Source organism: Momordica charantia, assembly GCF_013281855.1.
Source record: "Momordica charantia cultivar OHB3-1 chromosome 7 unlocalized genomic scaffold, Mcharantia_2.0 BLBB01000007.1, whole genome shotgun sequence".
Classification (NCBI taxonomy): Eukaryota; Viridiplantae; Streptophyta; class Magnoliopsida; order Cucurbitales; family Cucurbitaceae; genus Momordica; species Momordica charantia.
Genome location: NW_028275165.1, coordinates 198,517 through 210,315, shown reverse-complemented (window position 1 = coordinate 210,315; position 11,799 = coordinate 198,517). Strand labels below are relative to the sequence as shown.

General features: G+C 37.8%; 1 protein-coding gene across 4 annotated transcripts; it reads left to right on the top strand.

The window, feature by feature from the left end:
- The first annotated feature begins 2,452 nt into the window (after nt 1-2,452).
- LOC111017453 (protein MEI2-like 4) lies at nt 2,453-11,210 on the top strand. Of its 4 annotated transcripts, none has more exons than XM_022293204.2 (15): nt 2,453-2,809; nt 3,341-3,552; nt 3,680-3,725; nt 5,066-5,305; nt 5,482-5,915; nt 6,031-6,189; nt 6,389-6,505; nt 6,585-6,736; nt 6,942-7,039; nt 7,125-7,535; nt 7,978-8,629; nt 9,829-9,913; nt 10,038-10,106; nt 10,190-10,369; nt 10,481-11,210. In XM_022293204.2, exons 2-15 carry the CDS (start codon nt 3,475-3,477, stop codon nt 10,652-10,654), a joined length of 2,895 nt encoding a protein of 964 aa, XP_022148896.1. In that variant the 5' UTR covers nt 2,453-2,809; nt 3,341-3,474; the 3' UTR covers nt 10,655-11,210. The 4 variants fall into 4 exon arrangements, with proteins under 4 accessions (XP_022148896.1, XP_022148895.1, XP_022148893.1 ...); XM_022293203.2 differs by having other exon boundaries at nt 5,051-5,305; nt 5,482-5,903; XM_022293201.2 differs by having other exon boundaries at nt 5,051-5,305.
- The last annotated feature ends 589 nt before the right edge of the window (nt 11,211-11,799 follow it).

Here is an 11,799-nt window from a genome sequence, read left to right as displayed (position 1 = left end):
TTGGTGTTTAGGGCTTTAGGACTGTGAGTTTCTTAAGTGGCAGACAAAGACTAATATTTGTGTCTATATTTTAACAGTTTTCCTTAAATCATTGGTTTTCATTTTTCATTTTTTTTTCTTTGACTTCTCCTTTCTGTCTTTTACCATTTCCCACACTCCCTCCAATTCTTCTGATTGTTGGAGCTTCTTTTACCTTTTTATAAACTTTTTTCTGAAAAATAGGATGCCATATGTTTGAGATTGTTGATAAATTGCGTCTACTAAGTTTAATTAAATACAATTTTTCTTTGAGTTTATTTTTAAGAATAAATCCAACTAGTGACACTATATATTCTTCTCGAGAAAGAGAAAAGTAAATACGTGTAGATATTAAATTTTTATAACCGATTGGATTAAATATAGTTCAATCAGTCAAGATATTAATAATCTCTCCTAAAAAAATGGATTCAAATTATAATCCATTTGTTTCAATGGTAATACTCTTTTAAAAGGCATATGCAAAATAAAGAAGCTGAGATGAGATGGGTTGGTATTGAGGAAGGAAGGGTATTTGTTTTTTCTTTAATTAAGTGTGAATAAGAGAAGTGAGAGGGAGGGAAATGAAGCCAATTAATTGAGACAACAAAATAAGAACAACGTTAATGGGCAACGGGTAATGGGTAATGGGAGTGATTTAACGTAGCACGTGAAACAACATGGGCAGTCGGGGGGACAGAAAATGAGAGTTAGGCGTGTTGTCGATTCGAGCGGGTGAAGACTGAGGCCCATTATTGGGAGCCCATTGGGCCGAGGATCCATTGCCGCCTGTGTATTATTATTATTAGGGTTTTGGTTTTTAATAATAATAAATGATTGGAAGAAAAATAATGAAGAAATAATGGGAAGACGTGGGAAAGGCAAAAGGACAAGTTTGGAGTAGAGAGAGAGAGAGGATAAGGATAATAATTACAAAACAAGAAATAAATAAAGTAAATAAGAGGGCGGGAGGAAGAGGAGAAAGGGAATCTGATTGGCGCTCAAACCCAAAGCCCTTTCCTCATCCCATCCCATCCCTTCCAGTAAATTAATTAACCAAACAACGGAATTTTATTTTAAACAAAAACAGAAACTGAAAGCACGGAAAATGAAAATGAAATTGAAAAAGTTAAAAAGATAAAAAAATAAAATAAAAATTAATAATAATAAAATAATAAAGAAGCAGGTGCAGCAGACGGGTGAGAGGAGTTGGAGTTTGAACCCTCCGAGTCGGACTCTGAGTCTGAACTCTGAACAATCAATCATTGTTCCCACATGTGATTAGCGTTAATCCTTTCCTTGCTCTCAAATTTTAAATTAAATCAATCATCTTCCACTTCCACTTCCACTTCCACTTCCACTTCCACTTCCTCTTCCTCTTCCACCCATGTTTCTTCTAATCCAGACAACGCGTCTCTCTGTTGTCCTGTCTTTAAGTTTTTTTTTTAGGGTAAATGTAGAGGAATATGGTGTGATTAGTGGTTTAACTTTATGTACAATACAACTTAACTAACACAATCAAATGCAATTAATAAACACACCCACAGGGCAGGGTAGTTACAGCAAGCGTGTTGGGGATGGAAGGCGAGGCAAGCGCGATGGTGGTGTTGTAATCAGTAATGTGTTGAAGCAAAAGATGATGAGAGGAAGCCTAGGCTGGTAACTGGTAACTGGTAACTGGGTAAGTAAAAAACAAACTAACAAAAATAGCAAAAACGGGTCCAAATGAAAAAGGGGATTGGTTAGGAGTTCTAGTTCACTCGAATTTTGAAGAATTCAACGCAATTCCAAAAGAAATTAAAAAAAAAAAGGAATAAAAATGGATGGGAAGTACAAAAAAGCAGAGATTCTTTTTTGTTTGCAGAAAGAAGCAATCAATCAGTCACACAGTAATGTGTTGTGTTGCGTTGCGTTGTGTTGGTGGTGGTGCAGAGGGAGAGCAGAGCAGGTTTCTTGGCCAACCACGCCATCTCCGCTCCGCCCCGCCCAATTCTAACTCTTTCTTTTATTTTCTTTTTAATTTGAGAGAACCAAAACAAAACAAAACAAAAAAAAAAAAGGAAAGAAAAAAAGAAAAGAAAGGAAAAGAAAAGTTAAGTTGTTTGTTTAAGGTTATGTCCAGCGTGGCGTGAGAATTGGAGGAGAGAGAGAAATGGAGTTAAAAGAAAAGGTTAATTATGAAACACATAATTCACAACAAACAAAGACTTGCCCCTGCTTTTACTGCGACCGCACAACAGAACACAACAGAACAGATTGAAGGTTGAGGATTGAGGAGAGGCGTTTGACGCCGTTAAACCACTTTTGACGGCAAGTCCTAACCAGTAACCACTTCTCACTCCCCGATCTATCTCTCGTGTTTGTAGGGAACCAGTCTGTTTTTTTCCCTTTTTTTTCTTTTTTTTAATAATTATTATTTTCTATTCTATTCTATTGTTACACCACACCACCGTCCAATCCGTCTGCCCAGGCCAAACCCAATTTTTCTCTCTCTTTGTTTCCTCCCTTTCTCAGGCGAGTGCTCCGAATCGGAATCTCGCCGGAGAATTTCTTCATTTCCTTCTCCCCCACCCCTTCCCGAGCTCCGGAGGAAACGAAGAACAACATACATACCGCCATGGCCGCATCCGCATCTGTTTAAATTCATACGAGCAAGGGAATGGAGGTGCTCGCGCTCACGCCCACGCCCAGGCTTACGTGCAATGCAGGAAAATTAAGCATCAAACCCTTTGGAGGATCTTGCACGCCACAGATGCCTAGATGATTCCTTCTTCAACCTCCCATGCCTTATGCCGTAATCTATTCTATTTTCTCTCTTGTTTAAATTCTTCCTTCCCCCTTTCTCTAAATTGCCGCTCCGATCTCCCCCCCCCTCCTTCTCTCCGCTCCTCTCCCGCCTATTTCCCCTTCCATCTTTTCCTTTCTTTCCACCTTTTATTTTGGTAAAGCTAAACTCTGCTTTTTTCTACCTCAATTCTGCCCTTTTTTCCTCTAATTTACTTTATCTACTTCAATTTTCTTCTATTTCTTGCGATCTCGGTGTTCTTTGCCTGGATTTTGTTCTTAATACCACTTCTGGAAAAAGCTTTTACTTCCTCACCATTTCAGCAGCAGTTTTCGTATTTAACGCACTAAATTTTTTCCGGCGATCTCTAAATAAATGCTTATCATTCCTATTCTGTAACATGTTACATTACTCTTGAGATCTCAAATGAACGAGCGCTTTTCTTTCCTATTTAACTGCGGATGCTTCTGAATTGCGATATTTTAGTCAGTTTAATCAACGATTTTTCTTTTTCCTGAAAAACAATTCTTCTATCTGCAGATTTTTAGGCTCCAGAGAAGATTTTGAATTGCCTTCTGAAGGAGTGTGCTTGCAATTGTTGGTGTCCTTTTTTATGGAGCTTCTTTGAGTTTCGCTTTTAATCTTTTTGGGATTTGTTCTTTTTCGGTTCCATCATGCCGTCTGAAGTATTGGACCTGAAGGGTTTGTCTTCATCCTCATACTTCTCCGACGATTTACGTCATTCAGATGAGGTATGCACCCTTGGCGCTCTTGTTTTTTACATACGAATTTGTAGCTCATCATACTGCATTTTTTTAGGGTCTGAATCTTGTTTCGGTTTCCTTCCAATTTCTCATTTATTCCTTCTCTACATTCCAGGGCCAGGTTGTAGTTTGGAAGTCAGCTAGTGTGCCAAATCACCGTGGTCAGTATAAGTGACCCATGAAGCAGTTTTATTTGTTCTTTCTTTTTGGTTACTTTGTATAGTTGAACTTTCAAGTGAAAGAACATTATTGTCTTCAATTGATTGACCATCACATATTTCTTGTTCTGTATCTATTATGAGGAATGTAGCATGTCTAGCGGTTCCAATGAGGCATTTGGAAAATACAATGATATGGAATCCAATCACAATGATAGTTAATTCTCGTAATTAAGAACATAGAAGCAGATCAATCCGTGAATTTTTAGTATTAGGACCTGATTTGAATATATCAGTTTTTGAATTGGGCGAAATCCTGCTTCTGTTTTGTTTCTAGTTGGGGAATTCATTGTCAAATCTAAAGTTGGCATATAGCATACTGGCCTTTAGCTGTTTATGATGAAAGATCTGCTTGAGAAGTTCTTTTGAGGCTTTAGAGTTTAGTCTCTCTTCTTACCTCCCAAAATTTGACCTGCATGAGGCATATGTTGAATGCCTTGTATATGTAGTTTTTTTATGTTGTTCTATATCCCATAGCATCTTGGTTTTTTTCTCTTTGATAACCATGAGTCTTCAGCCCAGCTTTTGCACTTTGATGGATCTCACAAAATAACCATTTGATACTATCATGTTTGGCATCATAAATCTCATAGGATTTAATGTTCTCCTAGATAGATGGTCATCATGGTTTGATCCAACAACCTTTTCAAAACATTCATTTTACAGTTTGCCTCTTTGATTATTGGGCCAACTCACATTGGTTCATTCTGTAACAACATTACCTGCCTGAAAGTCTATGGGACAGAGTATTGATAGATTCATGGTTAATTCCACCAAGAAATTCTAAGTACCCAGGATATTATTCTGATGATTCCCCTACCCCCTCCCTCCACCAACCGAACACATGTGCACACACAAAGAATAGAACTAAAAAGGAAAAAGTCCTGTTTAAATTTGACCCTAACCCCATGTGTAGTTGGTCGATATTACCCTAAATACTTTTTGTAAGTACAGATTTTAACTCCAACCTATTAATTTCTTAGGCATTTTGATGGAAATCGCTAATGAAGGGGTTTATAAAAACAAATTAAACGATTTGTGGTAAAATTGAAACTTTCAAAACATTTAAGGGCAAAATTAAAACCAGCTACGTTGATCAAGGGCAGTCTAATTTAGTCTATCTATTTATGGCTTTTCCTTTTGCAATATTCTGGGAAATGGAGTTACTGTGAGTTGGTTTTCTTGCGTTGTTGATTAAGTTTCTTATTGTAGTGGTGAGAAGGCTTTTCCTCTACTGAAAATATATTTGTTTCAATGTTTATGAACAGCTAATAACGTGGCAGGTGCTTCATCATCTGTGGAAAAACTTTCGCTAGGTGATTGCTTGGCAGAGAACTCACTGGAAAATCATGATTCATTTTCTGTGAGAGACCAGAATGCAAGTCGTATCCTGAATAGACATGCTGTTGGAGCTGAAAGAACATCCAATTATTTTGCTCGAAGTAATGAAGTCAATATGATGAATTCTCAGTATGAGAGTAGTCTCTTCTCGAGTTCCCTATCGGATATTTTTACTAGGAAGTGTAAGTCTCTTCCTGATTGCTTTTTATAGTTGTACCTCATGAGGATGCCATCTTATGAATTTAAATCTAAATGAACTTGCAAATAAGTTCTAAATGAGCTTCATTCCACTAGGAATCCTTAACTTTATCAATTTCAGCTTTTCAAGTCTATCATTTTACATTATTTATTCCTGCAGTGCGATTTTCTCCAAACAATGCTCTTTATGGCCATTCTGTTGATACTGTTGCATCTCACTTTGAGGAGGAGGAGGTTTTTGAGTCACTTGAAGAATTGGAGGCCCAAACCATTGGAAACCTCCTCCCTGATGATGACGACTTACTTGCTGGAGTAACTGATGGGCTTGATTGTCTGGTTGAAACGACTGGCGAGGATGATGCTGAGGACTTGGATTTCTTTAGCAATGTTGGAGGGATGGATTTGGGTGATGATGGCCTATCTGCTGGACAGAAGAATTCTGAATCTCCTGGCGGGCTTTTTAACAATCTACCGGGGATCCATAATGGTGCTATGGCTGGAGAACATCCTTTAGGCGAACATCCTTCCAGGACACTGTTTGTGAGAAACATAAATAGCAATGTTGAAGATTCTGAATTAAAGGTTCTTTTTGAGGTGGACAGTTTTCTCAACTTCCAAAGTTGTTTCCTTTGTGCTTCATGCATGCCAAAGAAGCATGATAGCATCTCAGGCTAATTAATAAATCTACACTTATTTTCATAATATGCAGCAATATGGAGACATTCGCACTCTTTATACAGCATGCAAACATCGAGGATTTGTTATGATATCCTATTATGATATTAGAGCTGCTCGAAATGCAATGAAAGCACTCCAGAACAAACCGTTGAGACGAAGGAAGCTTGACATACATTATTCTATACCAAAGGTTGGTTTCTGTTTTTTACAGGTTATTATGTTCAGTATTATCTTATATGTTTTTCCATTTTGATTACCTGCCTCTGCAGTATTTGAATTTTGTGGAGATTTATCATTAATCTGTCATTATAATTACACCAAGTTGTCTGCCTTAGATTCTTTCACGACTTCTTGCTTTCCTCACATCTTTATCTATACTAATTTTTCAGGACAACCCTTCTGAAAAGGATATTAACCAAGGAACTCTTGTTGTTTTTAACCTTGAGTCTTCTGTTTCAAATGAGGATCTTCGTCAAATATTTGGTGTCTATGGGGAAATCAAGGAGGTGAGGCCGATATTCAACTTGTATCATTGCTCCCTGTCATATGCTGTGAGGAAGCTGACGTTGTTTTCCAAAATCGCAGATTCGTGAAGCTCCCCACAGAAGTCATCATAAGTTCATTGAATTTTATGATACCCGAGCTGCAGAGGCTGCTCTTTGTGCATTGAACCTGAGTGACATAGCAGGCAAGCAGATAAAGCTTGAGCCAAGTCGTCCTGGTGGCGTGAGACGGAGGTTCTGGAAAATATGCTCTTTTAATGCTTGTTCATACTTAGTATCAATCCCTGCCTCATTGAAAATAATATATTTTTGATCTCCAACTGGATGAAATTCTTATGCACCGGTTGTTTTAATCAGAGCAGTGGATGTATGTGTATTAAAAGTTGTTTTCTTTTGTTTTACATGCCAACAAATTTATTTATTTATTTTTGTGCCACAGTTTGGTGCAACAGCTCCATCCACAGTTGGAGCGGGAAGATATTGGCCTCTATTTGCAACAGGGCAGCCCTCCCATTAACTGTAGTGCTGGCTTCTCTGGTATTATAGCCGAAATAAAACCATGCTCATTAATTGTGGATTTTGAGTATTTTGTTCGAGTCTCACAAAGGGGAAATTATTGCAGGCTTAGTTCCTAGTGGGACTATCAAGTCTAGCAGCATGAGCAATGGATCTGTTCTTGGAGTACACTCTATGATAAGAGCTCCATCTCTGGAGACTGTGTTGCATCATGGGATATCTTCTAGTGTTCCTAGTAGCTTACCCTCTGTGATGAGATCTGAATCAATTGGCAACCAGTCTAGCTTCATTGACTCTGGTCATTCACCTTCACAACTAAAGCTGGGTATCCGGGCAGCTTCAGCTATTCATCCTCATTCACTTCCAGAACATCCTGATGGTTTGAACAACAATGTTCACTGCAATTCTGTGAATACTATTGCAGGAAACATCAGTCTACGACCGCCTGAGAGAGCTGATAGCAGGCAGCTATGTGGAGTGAACTTTAATGGTCGCTCAATTGAATTGAATGAAGATGGTAAGTGTCATTACTTTCGTGACTTGTCTTGTATGATATTAGAAGTCTGCTTAACTAGTTGATAAAGGGTCTTGGTTAACAGTGTTCAATTGAATTGGTTGGTTCATTATTTATTATATTATCATCATCGTCATCGTCATCGTCATCTTTATTATTTATTTATTTATTAATTTTTTTCCTAAAATATTAAGGAAGTTTCCTATTAAAAAAAAAGGTATAAAACAAATTTCCCAGAATCTGCACTGGTGAATGGCGTTTGACTGGCTCCAATCCTCATTACGGTCAGAAGAACATTTTAATGTTTAAACTGATTGTTACTGACAAGAAGCTATTTCCTTTTCTGTATGTATCAAAGGTTGACAACGTACCTCCATCAGGATGAAATTCTGATTTTTTTAGATTTCTCATGCCTTCATTTAGCTAGATGTTATTGTTTTTGCAGTTTTTGCATCTGGTGGTAACAGAACTTGCCCCATTCCTGGACCTCATTATACATGGGGTAACTCCTACCGGCCCCAGCCTCCAGGTCCAGGTGTTGTATGGCCAAATTCACCATCTTATCTGAATGGGATTTCTGCTGCCCATACCCCAACCCAAGTCCATGGAGTTCCAAGAGCAGCATCACATTTGATGCACACAGTTCTGCCTATGAATAATCACCATGTGGGATCAGCACCAGCAGTTAATCCTTCAATTTGGGATAGACAGCATGCTTATGCTGGGGAATTGTCAAAAGCTTCCGGTTTTCATTCAGGTTCTATAGGGACTATGAATCTGCCCAATAATTCACCACAGTCCATGGAATTTTTCCCTCGTATCTTTCCGCAAGTTGGTGGAAATTCTGTAGAGCTTCCCATCTCCCAACGGAATGTAGGGCTTCAACCCCATCATCAGAGGTGCATGGTTTTTCCTGGCCGAGGCCAAATTCTTCCAATGATGAATTCATTTGACTCTCCAAATGAACGTGGTAGAAACCGAAGAAATGAAGCTGCCTCTAATCAAGCTGATAAGAAGCAATATGAACTTGATATTGATCGCATAATGAGGAGTGAAGACAATCGTACTACCCTTATGATAAAGAACATTCCTAACAAGTTAGTAGCTTTTCTCTTAAATTCTTTGAAGTTTTTTTTTATCAGAATCATTCTGTCTATTTTCATTAGATCATTTTTTGGTGCTCGAGGTATAATAAAGGTGTGTATATTTTATGTTTTGATTATAAGTTTGTGCTCTAATTATGCATGGAATAGTTTTCTTGTGATATTAATTTTCAGCCATAGGTCATAGGATAGTTTTGCTGTTCATTTATGATGTTGAGCAGCATAGGAAAGCAACGATGCTATTTTTCTCGTGAGTGATGGTGTTTTTTCCTTCTGTTTGAGAAATGCAATGGAAATAATTGCAAATATGTCAGAGGTGCTTTTAGATTACGTCATTTTAATTAACTAATTAAGTGCTCAACTTAATCCGGTAGTTTTGGTTTCATGGTCCAACTTCTCCCACTTTCTCACTATTGAACTTCTCCCATTTTTTTCCACTTTCTCCATGCTCAGATTAATATGTGGAATCAATATCGGGTTTGTCTTCAAAGAATTATCTCTTCTTATGCTTAAGTTGTATAGGGCCTCAGGATGATTATGAAATCACACCAACCGTTACCTAGTTACTTCTGATAAATGATTGTTTGTCTGACTTCTTTAAGTCATATCTGCTTTGCTGGGTTACTCAAATTAAATACAATGGAATTATTTCACTTAAATCCTTGACTACTTCCTACTGAAGTCCCTCGTGTCCTCAGATGATTGTGGCCAACATGTTTATTACCCATCCATGTTGATCTATTGTTGGAACACTGGACCACTTTGAACTAAATTCCTTTTAAGCTTATGTTGGGGAAGATAAACCACATGGTTTCACCCAGGCCATGCATGCACGATTGACGTGCATTGGGAGAGTTTCTGGTTAAGATTTCTGTTTTAATTGAGTCCACAGATTGTACCATATTTACATACATTATATTAATATTAGAATCTCCTCTGTTTGGGGGATTCTTGAATGCTATGAGTATAGTTGGTCATATAACGAGGTACTGTTCACTGAATAAGGATTATTGAGAATTTGGTAGCATTGCTACCAAAACTGTCCCTATTCTGTTATTTCCTTTTTTTTCTATGAACCTGTTTTCCAGAAATCATTATTTATAATGACAAAAATTATAGCTCTTGACATCAGTTAATGGTCCCCTCTTGTTTCTTTCTGAAAAGCTATTAATCCATCATGATTGTAATTGCAGATATACCTCAAAGATGCTTTTGGCTGCAATCGATGAACGTCATCGAGGAACTTATGACTTTATATATCTGCCTATTGACTTTAAGGCAAGTTTCTCCATGTTTAGAAGGCACCCTTCAATTTTGTGGTAGTTCAGAAGCGCCACAAGAATGACGTTCATTCTGTTTCATCACAATTTTGTTGTTTATACACCCTATTGGTTTGTTGCAGAACAAATGTAACGTGGGATATGCGTTCATTAACATGACTGATCCTAGCCTAATCATTCCATTCTATGAGGTTGTATGCTGTTGGAGCTTGCAGGATATAGTGGTTATACTTAATAAGGTTTATTTACTGACAAAGGAGTGTGATACTTGCAGGCATTTAATGGGAAAAAATGGGAGAAGTTCAATAGTGAGAAAGTGGCATCACTTGCATATGCTCGTATACAGGGAAAAGCTGCTCTCATTGCTCATTTCCAGAATTCAAGCTTAATGAATGAAGATAAGCGATGTCGACCCATTCTTTTCAACACTGATGGCCCCAATGCAGGTGATCAGGTATGCAATTGAACATAATATGGGAAACTTATTGGATGATGGAACATTTGCTATTTGTTTTTTGTTTTCTAAGCAACCCAAAAGAAGTCGTGTTAACTTGTATATCTACAGGTTCCGTTTCCAATGGGGGTAAATGTTCGTACTAGGCCTGGAAAAGCCCGAACCAATACCCACGAGGAAAATCACGACGAAGGTCTAGTAATTTCTGGAAACGGTGAGAATTGTTCTAGTGGAGATGCATCTTCTTCATGTCTTGTAAAGGATTTGGATCAGGCAGTACCTTAATTTTTTGTGTTCACTAACCTTAGAGGACGGAGTAACATAAACTACATCCACCAAAGTTGTTTTGACTTAATTTTTATAGCGGCTGAAGGCCGGGGACATTCGCTGCAGTTCGTGACATTAGGAGAAGGAATGCTTAGCCAAAGCTAAGTCGTCTCAATCCTCGTCTCCCCCACCCCCCCTCCAAAGGAAGAAAAAAAAAAAAACAAAACAAAACAAATGAGCTCTGAAACAATAGTTCAAGGGGAGCATCTGTTGGAGCCTCCAAATTTTGATTTTGAGAGATATATTATATATTATAAGAGATGGGAATTAAAAGGGAAAGACTTCATGTATATGAGTATTTGATCCTGGAGATATTTTGTCATGGTTTGACGTGAGCAGATGAGCTTTCCTCTGCTATACCCTACCTTTTTTTTTTTTTTTTTCGTTTTCCCTTTTCATTTTATTTTGGGTTTGACTTGGAAGTTACTTGTAACAGTGTTAAGATGTGAGAGACAGAGGGAGCTCATGTGAAAATTTTTGAAATGAACTAATTATGAAGATTTCGTTTTGCTTCTGTTAGCCTGCCTAATGGATCCTTAACAGTGACAGTGCTTTGTGATGTGTGTGATTTCTTGATCTTGAAACGGAATTGGCCACCAGCCCACCTACCTGCCATCCGTTTTGATGAACTTTTAACATAATTGCTAAAATTGGCAGGAAGCAGAGGGTGAGAGTTATTTCTATTGTGTCAAATATAGCCTTGTACAAACACCACCAATTTTGAGAGAGATCTGTCCTTTCCCTTGCAATAATATTCATCATACAATACAAATCTTCGGTGGTTGCAGAAACAAGAGCGAATCTCACATTTATTTGGTATCAACTTGAAACATATATTCGAACCTATACTGTCATCGACCCTATATATGCAAATATAAGTTAATTCAAAGTAAGGGCAATTGTAAGAGGTAGGTGATCGAATAATAATATTATATATATGTTACAATGTAATTATGAGTGATTAGAATCCTCTTTCAAATCCTTAATCAGAATGACACATGTTGGAGGGTAAAAATAAGCTTGCAACGTGGACTTCGAGAGCTAGAAAAGATCAACATGTTAAGATCTTTCCCTATAAGCTTGGAGACACTATGCGGCGGACC

Coding starts and splice junctions, on each gene's coding strand:
- LOC111017453 (XM_022293201.2), top strand. CDS start 3,475: ATGCCGTCTGAAGTATTGGACCTGAAGGGTTTGTCTTCATCCTCATAC. Junction 5,306..5,481: donor GGATATTTTTACTAGGAAGT/GTAAGTCTCTTC, acceptor TTATTCCTGCAG/TGCGATTTTCTCCAAACAAT. Junction 9,914..10,037: donor ATCTGCCTATTGACTTTAAG/GCAAGTTTCTCC, acceptor GGTTTGTTGCAG/AACAAATGTAACGTGGGATA.